Source organism: Pteropus vampyrus, unplaced genomic scaffold (assembly GCF_000151845.1).
Source record: "Pteropus vampyrus isolate Shadow unplaced genomic scaffold, Pvam_2.0 Scaffold339, whole genome shotgun sequence".
NCBI lineage: Eukaryota > Metazoa > Chordata > Mammalia > Chiroptera > Pteropodidae > Pteropus > Pteropus vampyrus.
The window spans coordinates 1,560,411-1,580,823 of NW_011889120.1; the positions used below are offsets into that span (position 1 = coordinate 1,560,411).

The following is a 20,413-nucleotide window of genomic DNA, read 5'->3' on the forward strand; positions in this document are numbered from 1 at the left end:
CCGAGCCCGCGCCGAGCGTGCGCCTCGCCCTCCTCCCGCGCCCGCTCTGCTCTAGGATGCTGCGGCAGGTTCTGCACAGGGGCTTGAGGACGTGTTTCTCCCGGCTCGGCCACTTCATTGCCAGTCACCCGGTCTTCTTCGCCTCGGCGCCCGTGCTCATCTCCATCCTGCTCGGCGCCAGCTTCAGCCGCTACCAGGTCGAAGAGAGCGTGGAGCACCTGCTGGCGCCCCAGCACAGCCTCGCCAAGATCGAGCGCAACCTTGTCAACAGCCTCTTCCCGGTCAACCGTTCCAAGCACCGGCTCTACTCGGACCTACAGACCCCCGGGCGCTACGGCCGGGTCATCGTCACCTCCTTCCAGAAAGCCAACATGCTGGACCAGCATCACACCGACCTGATCTTAAAGGTGAGAATGGGGCAGAAGCGGGCAGCCTCCACCGCTACCGCGGCTGGGCTGGCTGCGCGCGGGGTCCGGGCTGAGAGCGCCGCCTCTCCCATCCCAGGCGGCTGCCGCAGGGGCTTCCCTGAACCACGCGCCCCTCGAAGGCTGCCTGGAGCCACCCAGCCCCCTGGGTGGGGAGCGTCTGGGTCCGGGCCCGGCCCTGCCCTCGCTGCCACCCCGGCAGCTGCTGCAACAGTTGGGGCGGCGGCAGCCACGGTGCTGTGGTCAGTGCGCTTGTTTTGGTTGCAGTGGTCTTGGGGGCGGGGAAGCTGTGGGGTAACTGGGCCAGGAAAGAGCAGAATAAGAAAAGACCTTTTAGAAAGTCCTGCAAATTGAAAACAAAAGACTATGCTTGTGGGGATCTGGAGACCCCTTTCCCCTTCCTCTCCTTTTCTCTCCCTTCCTCTGGCCCCCAGAGTGTTTTGGGAAAGGCTGCTCAGAAGGGCTGTGAGGGAGCAGAGGAACATGAGGTGGGATGATGAGGAAAATGCCTCCCACCCACCCAGAAAGAAGTATGGTCCCTGGCGAGGACAGGGGCTGCCCTCTTCCCCAGAGCGAGGAAGCCATCTCTGTCTTCTAGAGTGGGAAATGATGCTTATAATTCGCAGTTATTTCATCTTTCACATAGCTCCTCTCCTCTGAAATGCAAAAACTTATTTGGCAAAAGAAGGTTTCAGTTGATCCACTTTTATTAGGGTACATTTGGGCGTGAGGGTGAGGGGCAGAGCCAGAAGGATGAGGAGGACAGAAGCCAGGCTGTGTGGCCTTGAAAAGAGCACAGGAAATCAAGCAGGCTGGTTAGAGGGTGACACTCCCAGAAACAGGTTGTGCTCTCAGCCTGCGGTGGGAATTTGACGTGAAAAGTGAGGTTGATGGTGATAACTTTCAGGAAGTTCGTAAGAAAAGTAGAGAAGTGAAGATTAGAGATGGAAAAGGGAGGCCTTGGGAGAGAAAAGCAAAAATAGGTGAAAATGTTCCATCCAAGTCCCTGGTGGGGATTATGGGGCTTGTTTACTTAAGATGCTCCTCTGGGAGGGCAGAAAGGAACCAGTCCCAGCTGGGGCTCTGGGACAGAGGGGTGGGAGGTGCTGCTTTTGTGTGGGTCTCTGGTCTAGATCTGGGATTAGAGGCTGGTTAGATCTCTATCTTCTTATCCCAAGAGGAGTCTGCTAATGAATCTGGGGAACTCTTTCCTTCTCTTTTTCTGTACAGGTAACCCTTTATCCCTAGAGACAAGCTTATTTTCCTATATTATTTCCTTCTCTCTATTTGTTGACATGTTATCAATCAGTGATTAATCATGAGAACTTGAATAGGGGCTCAATGGAATTAGGACCTTCCCTCATTGGGTAGCTCGTGATATTTTTAATGGCACACACATGTCACACATACTCACTCATCACAGAACCTTAGTATCATTATCCCGAGGTGTTCGCTTTTCTCATGATTATACTTGTAACACCAAAGTGTTTCCCCCCCCACCATACTTCCGTGAACAATGTTGACACACAAATACTGCTCCAAATACTTTCTCAAAAAAACACATACTAGTCTCATCACGGGCTTAAGGAAACTATAATTCAGTCAGTCCTAACAGTTGGAAAGCTGCCCTATGTTTTGATAGATGATCTACTAAATGATATTTCTCTTTGTATTCCCCGCCCCCTTACCCACCCCAGGTGATGTTTCCACTGGCTTTTTTTTTTTTTTTCGTAACAAACCCTCACACCACTGTGACGGTAGTCACCAGTTACATTCGCTCTCAAGGTTAATGAGACATCAACAGGCACATCGGATCTCTTTTCCACTGGGTTGTTTCTCTCCTATTTGACTTTGGTCTGTTCGAGACAGAAAACCATATTATAAGAGAAAGTTGGAGAGAGAGAGAGGCTGGCTTTGCCACCATGTCTAAAGGGCAATTTAAAAGGACAGCGGTCTTGTCGATGAACTGTTTTAAGAAATGGGATGGTTTTTCATTTTCTAGGTATCTAGGGAAAATCAAAACCGAGTTGAACAGTGGTCAGAATTCATTTCTAGCTGATGGCTTTCTGGTCAAATTCACACAGCTTATAAAATCTCAGACTTATAAAACCGAGGGGGTTGCCTTTGATTTTATATATCTATTATTTTCTTCCTACATCCAACCCCTGTATTTGGTAGGTATGGAGCCAGGAGACAGAAAAATGGACCATCAGTGGTCATGGTAATGTAAAGTGTGGGAACAAGCACTTATGTTTTTTTCTTTTTTTCCTTTAGAGATTGATGAAGACTTATCCTTTACAAAAGGTGTTAGGAGTGAGAGTCACTGTTTCTGCCCTCACTAGTGTTATTCTGATACTTTGTTGCTGGCATCAGGATTAGCACTGACAGTTAACATTGTACACAACACCAGCCAGCCCCTGCCCACTTTATGGCATCACATTGGAAGTGAAGTGGACAAAGCATAAGCAGGGTTTGAGGGTTTCTCAGGCCCCACTAGGAAACTGGAGGAAGTAACTTGCTGGGCTGTGTGGTTTACTCCTCATAGTGCTCTTGATTGTACCTATTCAATGAAGGCAATCCTTCTTGGGACATTAGTCCAGCTACTTTCTGATCAAAATTAGACTGGGAAAGGATGATGACAAGAAATAAAAAGCTAGGTTCATTTTTTAAGTATAATTGAGAGTATTACAGAAAAATATAATCCATGTTTGAAAATCCAGCTGATCTGGTTTGGAGGAGCTTTCTCAAATCTGTACAAGGGACATGATTGCCTTACTCTGCTGCATAGAATCTGACCCCAAACTATGAGAGGGGTGACTCCCCTCTCAAGAGATGCTCTGAAGGCTGCGTGACACAGATGTAATTTTGGGTGAAAGTAGGTGGGGCCTGATGGTGCTGATAGGAGTCAACATTGATTTCTGAACCTCTTTAAATGTTGATCTTCAAAAGTCTTCATTTCACTAGAAGGTTAAATTTAGTTCATTATCATAGTTTAACAGAAAATCCATGATGTATCTATCTTTCAAAGCAAATTTCCGGGCAGTGCCTCACAAGCTTTTATAGATATGTTTCTTCTTAATCACCTAAAATGAAGTGTAAGAAGGTCTTGTTGATAATTGATCTGGGCTGTGACCAAGACAATACTTGATTTATTCCAGAATCATCCATGTAAAGAACCGGTTTCGCCCAGTCCTTATAATAATGCTATCACCTTTATAGCACTTTGTAAAATATAATCATATAGTATGTTTAAATACAGTAAATACCTCAAGTAGGCAGGAAAGTATTGTGTTCCCATTTTACAGATGAGAAAACTGCTCTTTAGAAATTAACTAACTTGTCCCTGGAAAAAAGACAAGGACAGAACCAGGACTGGGACCCATGGTTTCTGACTCCCAGCACAGTGCTCTATTCACTATAATTTACTGCCTCCCATATGATAAACTACTTGAATAATTTAAAAGTACATGTTTGTTATCCGAATGAAGTATATTTGACCAAAGTCTCATACCCATCCCATACCATTGTTCTAACTGTGGTAATTGGATAAAAACATTCTCTTGACTGATTCTTCCTGGTGTCAATAAAAATCCATAAATAGAAACTCTAAATGCCCGAAGTAAAGCATAAAATATTAGTAATTAGCAATATACAAAGACATGTCAAATATTTTACTGGAAAAAAAAGTCTCTGGATGATTGAACGTGGCTATTTCGCGTTTGAGCGCTGTTCATTAGCCGGGTCCAGGTGGATTCAATTCCAGTGCCTCACACAGTCCCTGGCACGCAGTGGACCCTCAGTAAATACTTGTCAAATAGACCTGTCCTGATTTACTCAGACATTTATGTGACGGGTAAAGAAAATTCCATAGACCACTTTAAAATACATTTTCAAAATGACAATTTTATTTTTACAACTTTACAAGCAGTTTCTAGGATTCTCATTTTCCAAGATGCCATTTCTTCCTTCCTTGTTAACCTCTGTAGTCACATCAAAATATATTGCAGTTCTAAAATTGGGTAGGGGCATCTCCTTTGCACAATGCCGTCTTCAAGAGAACCTCATATGCTATTTTATCCCAAACCAAGAGAAGGACACACCCTTGCCATTCAGACCTTCTTCCACTTACTGGGGTATTTCATTTTGTTCAAATATTGACTTTCTATTTTATTTAAACTTTTTACGTTTAAATACATTAAGTACAATGAAGTTGCAAAACGGGATTGATAGAATTTAACTTGGAATCATTTAATTCAGGGTTTCCAAGAAGGGCAGCATAATTGCTAGCTCAGGGTCACAAAGACCTGGTAGCTGGATCGAGATCCCAGTTTTTCCAAATACTGTCTCAGCACTTTCAATCATTACGGGAATCGCCATCATTTCTTTCTCTACAATATAAGGATCACCAAATTCCAGCCTCTTTTCAAGCTTAGAAGGAGTTTTAACAGTTTTAAAAAATTGTAACAGAATGAAACAAAAACAAGAAAATGAGGCAGAGACAGCATGTGTCATTCAAAGGAAAAAATATTTACTCTTTATTCTTTTACGTAAAGAAATTCCTATATTGTATTCCAAAACTTTTTTCTTTTTTCCAAAACTTCTTTACTAGAGCAATTTCAGGAAGTTAATACTGTTAACTTCTAAGGCAGTGGTTCCCAACCGGGGCGATCGTGCCCCCCAGGGTCCATTTGGCAATGGTTAGAGACATTTTTGATTGTCATAACTGGCGGTGGGTTGCTACTGGCATCTAGTGGGTGGAGATCATGTATGCTGTTAAACATCCTGTGTGCACAGGACAGCCCCCCACAGCAAAGAATTACCTTGCCGCAAACACTGCTTGAAGGGGTTCATTTGTATTTTTCTTCTGTTTTATCGGGACTTTTTTTTTTGCAGTCGCATTGATTATGTAAAATGAAAAAAAAAGCCAAGATCTTATTGAACTTCGGGGACAAAAACTATGACCTCTGAGGAAATGCTCTTAGGGGCAATTGGGCAGAGACCAGATCTTCCAGTGTAACCTTCCCCAAGATGCACTTATCTTGCTCTCTCCTATAGCTCTGTCCTTTATGGTCTAAATCTCGCTGTAGAGGAACTCAAGAAACTGAATGCAGTCTTAACTGCTTGAGTGGCAAAGCTGCTGAATTGACCCTGGCCTTGAGACTTCGCAGAGTGCCCATTATTGGCAGGCCTGACCCTCAATCTGTAGCAGTCACCCACTATGCCGAGCTTCTCCTGACAGTGTGTAAGACCCCACTGTGAGTGGTGACCTGCCAAGGAGGCGGGAGGCAGTGCTTTGTTGCCTAGTCCGGCTGCTTTGCCTTCCTGAACATAAAATGACAAAAGAAGAGCTTGTATCCAAGGAACAGGGGATCAAAGACCCTTGGGTTTGGAAGGTACTTTAAAAGTCATCTCCACAGATGCTGATGCTAGAATCTGCTCTTAGCATCTCAGGGTACTTTGTCTGGTGACAGGTGCTATGACACCTTGGGCAGTGCAATCCATTCAGTGAGTTTTCTGAGTGGCAGATACTCTTAGAAAAGATTGAGCCTAGGCCTAAAAGGGCAGCATTCATGCATCTGCTGGGTCAGTCAATTGCATTTGCACTTTATTTTTGCAATAGGGGAAAATTAAAAAGAGATCAAGATTGCTTTTAATTTTCCTTTCATTTCATAGGGCATATATCCAAATAATCCAAGTATAATATTAGTCTAGAGTTGTCTGATCCTAAGCACATTTCATTTATATGACTAAAATCCTGAAATGCCCACCCTGCTTCTCTCATTTAGATTTGGGGAAAAAATCTTTTACTTCCCTGTGCAGATCTGGGACAAACTTGAGTAAACTGCTAATTTAAAATGAAATTTAAATATAAAGCTGTAGTGTGAGAGGAAGTCTACCTTTTTAATGATTCATAGTATCTTGATAGATGCTATATTAGAGCTAGAGAAGGATGGTTTTTTTTCAAATTAACACCAAAACAACCTATTAGAATTCACTAGACTTACAAACTTCACAGAACAGCTGAGCATTTCACTGGTGACTCCTTAGGATAACCAAGAGAAGAAGTAAGCTAAATGAAATTATTCGTTTCCTGCCTAAGAGATTGCAGCATCCTTTGGCACAGGAGCTAGAGAGATGCAAGGTGCTGGGGATATGATCAACTTTGACTTTGTGAGATGCGCCATCTGGTACCTGACTTTGGGGCTCAGTGTGAGCCCCAACTGATACTTGAGATAGGCTTGAAGCAGACCTTTGAAGTCACCTGCTTGGTAGCATATCACAGCAAGCAGGCCTGTCTGCAGCACTGCCTGTGCTACCACCACATGCCCGGAAGGCCACAGAACTTCCGAGGAATCCTGCCAGACTGATTTAATGACCAGCAGGGGAGGTGAGTAATCTCTAACCTTTAAAAGACAAAAAAGGAAAAAAAAAGAAAGAAAGAAAGAAAGAAAAAGAAAATCAACACCAGGTGTTATTTTATACGGGAAGCCCTAAAAAATATGTCGTGCCTTCAACTTCAGAATTCATATTTTGAACAAACGGAGATAATGTGGGGATTGTGAAGCTATTTTTATCTTCTTGCTCTCTAAGAAATCCTCTTGAGAATATCGTTTCTGGTATTTTGAAAGATCCCCATTGTTAGGTCTTCCACTTTAACTTGTGGGCTCCATGTAAAGTCAAGATGAGAATTTAAGTGCAGTTACCTTGGGAGGTAATATCCGAAAACACTGGTAAAGAAGGGAGGACATGAAAGAGAGGGTAGCAGGAAGCCAATCAAGTAAGTATTCTCAAGCAAGTGTCCACTGTGGGCACCCAGGACTCAGTCTCACTGGAGAACTCTAGGAGACAATGTAGAACATGTGTCCAAGTTCTCCCAACCGTGGGTGAAGAAGCCAGATATATATTCCCCAACCTTCCAGCCACCATTAGTTCATCCAGCTGCATCCAGGGCATTAAATAAATATCACAATTCCAGGTGCTATATGTGTCCCTATAACCAGAATTGTTGTTGTTTTATAAAAGCCTCAGGCAGAGCTGTAGAGGTTTGCAGGAAGTGGCCTTGGCACGTAGAGGTGTGAGCTGAGAGCATCTGCACTAAAGGTATTGCACCCATCTGGAGTTATGCATGTAGGAGTTGAGGGCCCATATTCCTAGGGGATGTTCATCCCTTCACTCAACAAGATGGCCATGACCCCATCTCCAAGAAGCTTACAGGCAAGAGTGATCCAGCATAGCTGTTTAGTTTATTGTTGAATTTGATAAGCAACTGACATTTTCAGTTTTGTCACTGGATAGTGGTTCCAAATATTATTCCAAACAGGGCCCGGACCCTCAAGTATCCAGCCCCTCTTTCCCTTATGAAAACAAAGAGAAGTCTGCAGGTCCCCATCTTCACACAACTACTTTTGTTGTTCTCCTCCCTAGAAATGCACTCATTCCTTACTTTGAGGTCATAGTCACATGCCTCCTACTTTATGAGACCTTCCCAGATTCCTGGCTCCTTCTCTCCCTTAAATCTATCTGGCTTTTAGTTCTTTAATGCTTAACTATACACTAGTATATCATTTGCTGTTCTGTCACATGATAGTTTCTCTTGAGCGAGATCATAAGCTCTTCGAAAGTGCAGGAACAATGTCTCATACTCTCAAATCTCCTAGAACCTAGCATAATGTGGAGTGTACAGCACGTGCTTAATAAAATTGTTGCTGGTCGATGGCTTATAAGATGGAAAATGTGCCCTCCTTTTCCTATTGATTTATTTTGGTCAAATATAATTTTGCCTGGTTGCATGACCATGTGATTGCTTTAGATCTGCTTTCATTTTTCATCCTTGATAAATCTTGCTTCCGAACCTGACGATAAGCATAAGTATCCATTCTGCTTCCAGATCATCTGACATTTACTTTATATGAGAAGAAATTCTTAGGAAACCAAACACCTGACCATCTCCTCTGGTCCACGTACAGTTTGGAAAGGCGTAAACCTGACCTCAGTCTCCAGTGGTCCATTCCCATGTGAGAGGGCATAGCACTCTGCAGTTCCCAGGGAGCACCCTGGAAGTCAGCTCTCCACTACATATGCCCTTATTTGCATGAAGTAAAATCTCAAAACACTGACCACAACCATACTCAAATATAAACACGAAACACATTTCAAGTGGTTTTCCCAGCTGTAGCATCAATATTCCAGAGATCACCATCCTATGTTATTTAGCATCCCTGTTCTTAAGAGGGAGCCTACGGTAACAGAAAGATTTGTTCTAAGAGGTAAACTTAAAAAATGATACTGGCACAAAATCAGTGTTTCTCCAGTAAGTTTAATGGAAACACTAGACCTACTAATTTCTCAGCATTGAAGGTCAGATTCTTTTGCCCATTCTTCCATGGACTCCAGAAATTTATCAAATAACACAGCTTTGTCAATCCTAATTGTCTCAAGAAAAAGAGCATCTCTGCTATATGGAACTGCTTTAATTGCTCAAAAAAATTGTCGTGATGTTCAATACCTTAATTTTAATTTTGTGAGGTTTGCATTGTTGCCTTTTGTTTTTGTTCTCGTTTTGGTATAGCATCTGGGCAAGCGATCATACTGAGTAAAGATCAATTGCTCTTAGTCTCTTGAAGGTACCCACACATCACCTGAGCATCTTGTGAAAATATATTCTGATTCAGCCTAGGGTGGGACCTGCAATTCTGAATTTCTAACAAGGTCTCAGGTGATGCTGATGCTGCTGGTCAGTGGAACACACTTTGAGTAGCAAGGCTCATATTTAGCTACTGTGAACAGAACACTGGATTTGGAGTCAGGAAAGCCAAGCTCAAGTCCCAGTTATCCTAAGTATGTGACTGAGTAAGACGCCTAACGTCCCTTAGAATCAGGTTCCTCATCTGCACTGAGTGTAACAGCATCCCCTGCACCCACTATGGTAAAGATGCAATGAAATAAGGTATGTGAAGGCCCTGTGTGACCATATCCTACGGTATTCTGTAAGGTGTGTTATTGCTATTTGCTTTGAAAATGGATGTTACTTCCTCATATGTGCCAGCTCTTTCAGAGCCATTATTGCTTGTTGAGTAAATACACATGTAGGCATTTTTTTCCTTTAATCCAACAGGCAATAATGGATGCTCAATCTGCATTCTCAATACTCAGATTGGCAATTTGTTGGTCTTTAATGACTCCATCTGCGTCATTACAGACGATTGGATTCATCCTACTGCTGAGCATGCAGCTCCTAAGTTCTTAGCCAGGCAGAGCCTGTCAGTGGGGATGGGCAGATTGCATTCCAGCTCATCAAGGTGGTTTCTCAGGGCTCAGAACCTCATCTTACTCCTGACAGTGCTTTGCACACAAAAGAAGCCTTCACTTCCTGCCCAGGGAAGTGTCTGGAATTAAAAGCTCTGGGAAGCTGTGGGCACCTGTTTCACGGTTCTCTTCACCGCTCCTCACAGCGGGGCATACCGGTAAGGGATTCTCTGGCAATTTACGTGAGAGAGTTGATAACTCTCCACTCTCACTTAATTTACATGACTGCAGAGTTTCCCTGGGGAATCTTGCCTACCCAAAGTAGGTCTGCAAGCACTTCAAAGAAAGAATGTCGTCAGAATTGACAGAGATCAGGAAGACCAGGCAAAGTGATAATTGTAAAGCCCCTTTGAAACTGTGAAATGTAAAATTTTGCTTAATTGGGGTTTTAAGCATTTAGATCGGTGTTTTCCCTTCTCCTTCCTAAAATTTCTTTTTTATAGGGTATAAAGGAAATCTATAATTATGTAGGATCAAAACGAAACCCGCCAAAGAAAATTTCTTTGCCTACCTGGTTCTCTATGCCTAAACTCTTCAAACGAAACTACCCTCACTGTAAATGAGGATTAGCAGTTCTCAGATTTCAGTGTGCTTTCGAATTCGCTGGGAATTTTATGAACGTGCATATTCTGATTCAGTAGGTCTGGGAGAGCAGGCCTGAGATTCTGCACTTCTAACAGGCTCCCAGGGCTGCTGCTGCTATTGCTGCTGCTGCTGGTCTAGGAGCACACTGACAAGAGCAGTGGATTGGTGGACCTAAGGAACCTTTGTGTGTCCTGATTACTCAGTAACATATCATTGCCTCCATACTCTAAAGCAGTGCTCTCCAACTTGAACAGATATTCTCTGAAGGGCTTATCCAAACACAGATTTCGGGTCTCATGGAAGAGTTTCTGATTCTGTGATCTGGGGTGGGGGCTGAGAATTTGCATTTCTCATAGGTTCTCAAGGTGATGCAGTTTATGCTGGTCCAGGGACCACACTTTGAGAGCCGCTGCTATATAGCATCCTAGTAATTGGCTGCCAGGACTAATTCCAAAAATGCAGCCTCTCTCCCTGTAGAACCTGGCCAACAGACACGAGCAGGGTGCAAATGTTATTTGTTCAGCAGTTGATCATGAATGATGCTGCAATAGCTAGTGTGCAAAGGGTACTATGTAGGTCTGAACCTTTGAAGTTTGCAGTTTCAGGCGAGTATATTGGACAGAGGAGCCTGCTCCACTGCCGGTCTCCAGGTGCTGGAGTTTAGGAGAAAGGGGCTGAACAGAAGAAAGTACACTCTGAGATGGAGGGAAAAGGGAGAAGCCCCACTCACACATGCATTCACTGTAGATGTTGCTACGATCACTGTGTGCTTGCCAAAGCTGCCTTTCTTCCAAAGACTGCCCACACAGGGTCACCTGCCATTTGCCTTTGCAGAACCTTTCTCTACATCAAACCAGAAGGCACAGCAGTTACAAATAGGAGCTACATGTTGTGTTTCTGAGACAAGAACCCAGCTCTGTGGATGCCAGAGGTGAGGTGTCCACAGAGAGGGCCCTGACAACTAACGTTCAGTTTCAACTACTGTCTAAAGTCAGTGCTGTTAGAGAGTGATGAAGTGGAACTGGAGTGAAGTGCAGTAAGTATTGGTTTTGACATAGTGGAATAAGCATTGTTTCAGAGCCCCAACATTCTGTGCTTGAGGCTGTGAACCATTAACGTGCCATTGATCAAGTTACTTAACCTCTCTGGGGTCTTCATTTCCTCACCCATAAAATGGGATCAACAATATCATCACCGTGGGGCTGGCCAATAAAAGGAGATAATGTGTGTGAACAAACTTTATAAAGCACAACATGCCAAAAGCCACATAAACCTCATGGTATCAATGCACTGGACAGACACAAGTTTGTCTGGGGCAAGGATTCCCAGGGGAGAAAAATAAACACTTAGTCACTCGGTTGACATGTTTCACATCGCCATCTCCTTTTATGAAAAAGTGGCTGTAGAGTCAGGAACCACCTTTCACTAACCAGAAGCTTTGCTGACATGGCCTTATGTTCCCAGATGATGTAATATTACATCAGTCTATACTTTTACTTTGAATGACCCAAGGAGAATAAAAAATAGCATATCTGATCATCCACTGTCTACACTTCTAAAGCCTTAGACCTACACTGTCCAATTCAGAAGCCACTAGGCAAATGTAGCTATATGATTTATATTTAAATTAATTAAAATTAGAAATTCATTTCCTCAGTTGCACAAGCCACTTTTCAAGTGCTTAATAGCCACATGTGCCTTTAATGGACAGAACAGATAAAGAACATTTTCATCATCAGAGTTCTATTTGACAGTGCTTTTTACAGATAACTGATACATCATATAGCTTAACTAATAAGCAGTGGGATCAAGATTCAAACACAGGCCTGGTTTCTAAAGCATCATTTAAAAAGTAAATAGACCAGACTGCCTCCATGAAATACAGAAATAGATGGCTAAGGCATGGCTCCTGCTGTCTGATGGTCTTGAAGTAGTATTTCAATCACTAACAGAATAAAGAGGAACTTTCAGTTTCAGCTTTGACATGTAAAGAGCTTGGAAGTTATCACTCCTACCCTTACAACAAGAGAAGCCTAGATGAACTGAAAACCAATGACTCGTACACATCAAAGAACTGAGGTCACAGGACAAACTGCCATCCTTAAATCTGTAGAGATAGGCAGGGGTCCCCAACCCCTGTAAGGAACTGGGCCGCACAGCAGGAGGTGAGCGGCAGGCCGGCAAGCAAGCAAAGCTTCATCTGTATTTGCAGCCGCTCCCCAGCGCTGGCATCACCACCTCAGCCCTACCTCAGATCATCAGGCATTAGCTTCTCATAGGAACGCCAGTCCCTGGTGCCAAAAGTGTTAGGGACCACTGAAGGCAGGCACATCTACAGAGACATAGACACAATCTGCTTACCTGGAGCAGAAGCCTCAGGTAGAAACACTTAATTGGTAATTTTGACACATTGCTGGAGGATAAGTATGGAGTAGCACGAGAGTGCACAACTCCCGAGGCCGCATAAAAGAAGATAATGTGTGTGAACAAACTTTATAAAGCACAACATGCCAATAAAATTATGTCTTTGCAGGAGAAGGGTCAGAGGGCTCACTCTTTCTTGGGCATCCCCTCCAGAAACCCCATCAGATTCCCAAAGTGAAGATCTGGCACGGAGAAGTGGAAGAGTAATCATTGTAAAATCTATCCAGTCCTCTCTATAACAAAGGCCTATTCTCCAGAGAAGAGGACTTTGCCAGAACACAATTCTGAATCTATGCTAGGTTCCTCCCACACTGAAGTCCCTTCAGCCTTTCTATCTCACCAAAGGGTGTGGGGTGGGGGAGGGAAGAGTCCACAAGTGTCAGGGCTTCAAGAAAATAGATTAGGAGTGCTGTAGCCAGAAGACAGATTGGAGAGGGGGTACTATATCGCTGGAGAAATACTTGTGGTCATAGCCTGAAGACACAGGCCGACTTAAAGACTGAGATTTCATCATAAGGTTATATAGTATTTCTTCTCCCTACACCTTACCACCACATCAACGGGGCACCAGTATAATGACAGTAGATTACAGCTGAAAAAGCTGCAAAACACAGACTCTCTCTGAGGAGGAGTACTTAGAGAAGTCTAAAGTCAAGAGGACAAAAACAATGACAGGAGAGGAATTTGAAACCTCTGGTACCTATAGCCACAACAAACAGTCAATACATCCCGACTCCTAGATTAACATAAGTCCTCACTGTAAAGCCTATTTACCTCAGTTCCTATTTACTGATACAACATGTCCAATTTGGGGGGGAAATTACAAGGCATGCCAAAAGAAAAAATATATAGTCTGAAGAGACAAAGGAAGTATCAGAACCATACTCAGAAATGACACAGATGTTAGAATTATCAGACAAGAACCTTTAAATAATTATGATTAACATGTTATGGACTTTAATGAAAAAAGTAGACATCAATAACATACAAATAATGTAAGGAGAGAGACGAAACTCTCAGGATGAATCAAAAGGAAATGTTAGAAAAACTAGCAGAAAGGAAGAATGGTTTCGATGGGCTCATCAGTAGACTCAACACAGCCCAAGAAACAAGCGCTGAGTTTAAAATACAGGGAAATAGAAATTTTAAATAGAAACACAAAGAGAGAGAAAACACTCTGAAACATCCAAGAATTGTGGGACAATATCAGAAGGTATACACCTAATGAGAATGCTAGGAGAAGAGAGAATGTCGCAGAAGAAATATTTGAAGTAATAATGGCCAAGAACTTTCCAAAATTAGTCACAGACACCAAACTACAGATCCAGGTAGCTCACAGAACACCAAGGAGGATGAGTACCCCCAAAACCACACTTAGCCATATCATATTCAAACTACAGAAAACCAAAGACAAAGCGAATCTCAAAAGAAGCCAGGGAGTCGGTGGAGGGGATGGGGAGACACCATATATAGAGAGGAACAAGGATAAGAATTGTATCAGACTTCTCATCAGAAACAATATAAAAAAGGAAGAGAGTGGAGTGAAATATTTAAAGAGTTGAAAGGAAAAACCCACCAACCTATAAACTTCTATATTCAGCAGAATTATGTTTCAAAGTGAAGGAGATATAAAAACTTCCTCAGATAAACAAAAATGGAGAGAATTCATTGTCAGCAGACTTTTCCTGCAAGAAATGTTCTTCAGACAGAAGGAAAATCATATAGGTCAAAAACTCCGATCTATATAAAGAAGAGTCTTAGAGAAGAAGTAAATGTAGGTAAAGTACAATCATTTTCGTTTTCTCATTTTTTTCCTCAATTACAGTTGACATTCAATATTTTATATTAGTTTCTGGTGTACAGCAAAGTGGTTAGGCATTTATATAATTTACAAAGTTTTCTCATTCTTAACTGATCTCAAATATAACTGTTTAAAGCAAATAACAGTAACAGTATATTGAGTGATTATAACATATGGAGAAGTAGAATGAATGTCTGCCATGTCACCAGAGACAGGAGGGAGGAATTGGCAATACTCAATTATAACATAACTGTACTACATATGAAGCATTACAGTATTATTTGAAGGTGAACTTAGTCTAGGTGTAAATTTATATTGTAAGTTCTAAGGAAACCACTAAATTTTTTTAAAAGAAGTTGAATTGATATATCAAGAGAAGAAATAAAATGGAATAATATAAAATTCTCAGTTAAAACCAGACAAGGCAGAAGAAGAGGGAGGGAAAGAAACAAAGAACAAATACAACAAATAGAGAACCGTTACAATCATGGTAGATATTAATCCAACTATATCAATAAGTTCAAGTGTGAATGATGTAAATATGACAATTAATATCTATCATGGTAGATATTAATCCAACTATATCAATAAGTTCAAGTGTGAATGATGTAAATATGACAATTAAAATGATGTAAATATGACGAATGTCAGAAAGCCACTTTAAAGACTCAGATAGATTAAAAATAAAGGGACAGAGAAAGATATACCACACTAACACTAATCAAAAGAAAGCTAGCTATGGCTGACTACAGAATAAGGAAAATTAGGAATAAAGAGGGGCAAAAGTGTTCGGTTCTCCAAGAGGACATAACAATCATAAACGTGTATGCACCTAATAACAGAGCATTAAAATACATGAGGCAAGAGCTGATATAACTGAAAGGAGAAATAGACAAACCTACTACTATAGTTGGAGACGTCAAATTCCTCTGTCAGTAATTGATAGGGCAAGCGGGCAGGAAATCAGTGATGATTTAGGAGAGGTGAGGGACAAGATATCTAATATTCTGAATAGAATCATGACCCAGCTTTTATAAGGACAGCTCTTATAGAAATCTAGAGGTTAAGTTGGAGAGGCAAGACATTGGAGATAAGGAGATCCCCTCCTCCACCCAGGGAACTGATATAAGTCTGTAAGCAGGAAGCTTTGAATGGGATAGCTGCAGGAGAAGGAGATAGATTAGACGACATTTTCCAAAATGTGTTTTAGGAATGTTTCCTTTAATGCTATAAAAAAAAAAATGGGTTCAGTGGCCAAATAACTGGGAAACAATGCATGTAGTATCTCCATATCAGATTTCAATACTGAATGTACATTAGCATATCAAAAGCTTTAAAAAGTTCCTCTGCAAAGAAATCTATTTAACTCTGTCCAGTTCGGCATTTCTTGAATTTGATCGTGGATACTTTTTACTTTTTTGGTAACATCCCAAAGAACCAATGTGCTTCAGAACACACGCTGAAAATACTAACCCCAAAATAGAGATGGAATCAACAGGAATTGAGGTTTATTGGATATGAGTAAACAAAGGAAAAAGGGTGATACCGACTTAGTAATTTCCCACCTGGGTTAGAAGAAAGAGGGTGATGCTGTTAATCATAACAGGAAACAGGTAGAAGAACAAGTTTGGAGGAAAAGATTCAGCTGCTGGATATATATCAGTTGAAATATTGCCATAATATATAATTGAAAATCTTCAGGAGTCAGATAGAAATTCAGATTAGGAGTTTGTAAAAGAGGTGAGGTATTGATGTGAACTGGAGATTGGTCAACATAAAGATAACAAGCTAAACCATGAAAGTGGAATTCATTGCCCAAGAAGAGTTCTTTTTTTAAATGTGATGAGATCAGAAGTGCCAGAGACAGAATCTTGAATAATATCAAATTTACAAGGTAGGCAAAGGTAGAGGGGGTCAGTTAGTCAGACACTGGAAAGCCAGGTTGAGAGGTAGTAGGAGAAGAGAAAGTCATGTCATGGACTTCATCATGGGAGAGAGGGAGGGTTTCAGTCAAACTATACATTTATTGAGCACCTTTGTTTGCCAGGTACATAGTAGAGGATACAGCAGTGAAGAAACCACAACCATGCCTTAATAGAGCCTACTGGATTCCCATGAATATCTCAATGTGCTTAACCATGTAATATATTTTTAAAGTACTACTTTGACCCCACATTATTGACTTAACTGTTTGTATCTGCTGAGAGTTTAAGAAAATGAGGACTGAAAAGTAGCCAGTGGATTTACCTGCTTAGAAGTCATTGTTGAGTATTGGTTGATGATGGGATAGAGTCTAGACTCAAGTGGTTTGGAAAGTAAGTGGGAGGTGAGGAAATGAAGTCAGCAAGCATGAATCTCTCTTTGAAGTACAGTTGGAGACAGCAGATGAAAAGAGCTCCCTAAAGAAGGGGAGATATGGCAGAACTTGGAAGGAGGGCCAATGAGGCCTCTTTTTATTATGGGAGAAACATAAGCATATTTCAAAGCTGATAGGAAGGAACTATTAGAAGTTAAAGGACATGGGAGAAGAGGGGATAAACAATTCTAGGAAGAAGGAAAGGAAAGCCAGAACCAAATAGAAAGAATTGATCTTAGAGAGTAGGTCATGGCCTTGATTTTCACCGGAGGGGAGGACTGAACAGATAGATAGATACGGATATTTTTATGGATATGGTGGCAGTAAGTATAAGTAAGTTCCATCTGATGGCTTGAATGTTTCCTCTGTAAGATAGCAAACAAGGTCAGTAGCTGAAAGTGAATCTTGTCAAGTGCCAAGAAAGTGAGCATTTGTCTAATATCTAAGGGCTTGTATGCTAATTGACAAGAGAATGAAAAGAGACTAGTAAATCTGAAGCAGTCTTTTGCAGAATTGCATATGAAAGTGAAGAGACAATCTCTCCTTTGCTTTTGGCTCAAGATTAGCAAAAGTATAAAAAAATTAAAGTGAAAGTAAGACAAGTTGAGAGAGTTCACAATGGATATACTTAAATTTCAGAAGAATATGGATTATATAGAAGGAAGGGTTTCTTTACTCTAGGAGTTGTTTGGCATTTGAATGGTTCATCAAAAGAGACAGAAATGAACTAGAATGGCTGAAACGAACATTGGGATGGTGTGACCTCCAAGGGTGACACAGACTTGGAATTCTGTCACCTCTTTCAGTGGTTCTCAACCCTGGCTACATGTAGAATCACTGGAGGAATTCAAACATGCCATGTCTAGGTCTCACACCCATAGATTATCATTCCATTGGTCTGAAAACAGCCTGGCCTACTCCAAATGTGGCCCACAGACTGGCGGTGGCGGTGGCGGTGGCAGCAGCAGCAGCGGCATCCCCTGAGACCCTGTTACAACTACAGAATCCCAGGCTCCACCCAGACCTACCCACTATATCAAAATTTGTATTGTTACAAGATCCCCAATTGACTTGTGTACACATTAATAGTCTGAGAAATGCTGGACTAAAGCATGGTCTAGAGTGGGACCAGACATGGTTACTTTTTTAAAGCTTCCCTAGGAGATTCTAATGTGCAACCAGAGTCGAGAAACATCCTACATAGAAAAAGAGATACTTTTAAAACTGTATTAAGCTCATGTGATAAAATGTCATAGTATTTACATGGATACACACACATAGAGTGCGTGCCCAAACTGGTGAAATCCAAACAAGGCATGTAGTTGAGTTAATAGTAGCGTACCGAAGTCAGTTTCATGGTTTTGATCATGAAATATGTTTAGGTAAGATATTATCATTAGGGGAATTCTGAACTATATTTACAAATCTTAAATTATTTTAAAATAAAAAGTCAAAAAGAAAACATTTTAAACCAAGAGAGATCCTGCCTAAGATGAGAAGTAGCTGTTCTTCATCACCATCTAAGAAGTAAACAGGCTCCATCATTCATTCGGAGGGAAGCCATTGGAGGACTTAAAGCAGAGGAGTGAGAGGTTTGGATTTGTGTTTTAGAAAAATAAATTTGGTGGCAGTTTGGAAGATTGACTTAAAAAAGAAAAAAAGATGTATTAGGAAGCTGCTTCTGTCATCCAGATAGATTATAGGGGCTAGAACCAAATCAGGAGCGATGGAAATGGAGCACAAGAGGATGGATTTACGAGATTTTGGAGGTAAAATCAACAGTATTAGATGAATGTTTCACGGATTGTCAACCTTGGCTGTATGGAAGCTTTTAAAAATACAGATGCCTGAGCCCTCTCCAAGAGATTCTGATTTAGAGGTATAAGGGTGGGCTTAGGCATCTCAGTATGTAGAGTTCTGTGGGTAGTTCACATGGGCAGGGTTCAGAGCAGCTGGCTCAGGCTGAGGAAGCAGGAAGTACAAGGTAAACCTCACTGGTTTTCATCCAGTCATGCCAGGAACCAGCGGACGATGAGGAGGCAGGAAAGAGACAGCAGGATAAATTTGAGAGGTAGCCCTTCCTCTTCCGCTTGTTCTATGTTGAGTAAAATTGTAAAACTGTTTAACTGTAGTTAAAATGTGTAAATCCATAATCCTTGCAACCTTGCTATCTTCCCATGGCTTATCTAAACAAATATATTTTTAAATGAAAATAAAACAGTTCAATTGTTTGTGCCATCTAAACATAACCTCAGCTTATTAAAACAACAACAGCACCTTTCTGTTAACCCTAAATTTTGAAGTATTTACACAAAGAAGTCTTCAGGAGGCTGGGCTGAATGCTTTGGGACAAGGTGACATTCTTTGTTTTTATTGCTGTCAGCCCCTATGCATTCTGGAAAGCCCCTCCCAACCTTTCTCCTAAATCTGCCCAGATAAAGTTTCCATCTTCCTCGGCATACAAGTCTCATTTGGGGTTGGTTGCTTTTTGCTCCTGGAAGGCTGTTTTTTGGAATCCATCCAAATGCTGCAACAAGTACAGAGTGGGCTCACTCCTGCCCTTGCTCTCCTGGGTCAGCAGGGCAGGAGGCGCACTGAAGCCTCCGCGGTCAGCACTCACTGCTAATAAGCCCCCAGATACCATGCAAGGTGTTCTGGGAGTGTGCACCATGCCCTCAGAGCCTTGAGTGGGAAGCGGCCAATGGCTAACGGGTTGTCTTTTACAGGGTGACCTGCCAAAGCCACCAGTCTCTGCCTCATAAGAACAATCTGGGCTTTCCCCTCTGAGAGTTGCTTGCTACCTATTTTAATTTCTCTTTGTAAAGCTGTATGCAAAGCACCATGAAAATGTTTCCATTTTGAAATGGTCCGCTCTTTAGCATTTCAATCTTCTCCTTTAAAGATATTTTTGCCTCCTTTTTAAACTTAAAGAAGTAACAAAGCCGACTAGTATCCATTATAATAATGCACGAGCACCTCATAACATAATAAGCACATTGCAGAGTTTAACAATTATTTAAATGGTTAATGTGAGACAGAAAACATTAAGATGCCACTTACAGAGATATTGCTGTGTTCCATGTTCTTCTATTACATTATGTCTTAGCTTTCTATGTTATTTACAAGGTTATTTACAAGGTAACAGGGTTAACACCTATGCTCATCCATTTCTTAAACGAACCCAAACTTAGTTTGAGATCTACAGGCTAGTTTATATTGATTCTGATAAAGCTACTTCACCTTGGAAAAGGAGAGAGGAAATGATAGACTGATAATTTAGAAACCTCTTTATTTCTAATTCCAATGTCCTATTCTTTCTGGAACTACATATATTAATATCTGTCTGTGTACTCCCTGGAGAGTTGGGCTGGAAAAGCATTGCTTTGCTGTTTCGTTTTGTGTTTAAATTGCCACAGCATCTTTACTTTTAGACATAAAAGTACATATTCTCATTGTAACATCATCTTATCTCACATATTCTGGTTCCTCTTGTTTGTTCTGCTTTTCTCCCCCTGA

At 41.5% G+C, this 20,413-nt stretch overlaps 1 protein-coding gene across 1 annotated transcript in view; it reads left to right on the forward strand.

The window, feature by feature from the left end:
- The first annotated feature begins 8 nt into the window (after positions 1-8).
- PTCHD1 (patched domain containing 1) overlaps positions 9-20,413 on the forward strand; it is a 50,970-nt gene continuing 30,565 nt past the window's right edge. The window contains exon 1 of the mRNA XM_011378447.2: positions 9-407. Coding sequence (XP_011376749.1) covers positions 57-407 — 351 coding nt within the window. The 5' untranslated portion in view covers positions 9-56. The remainder of the gene's footprint in view (positions 408-20,413) is intronic.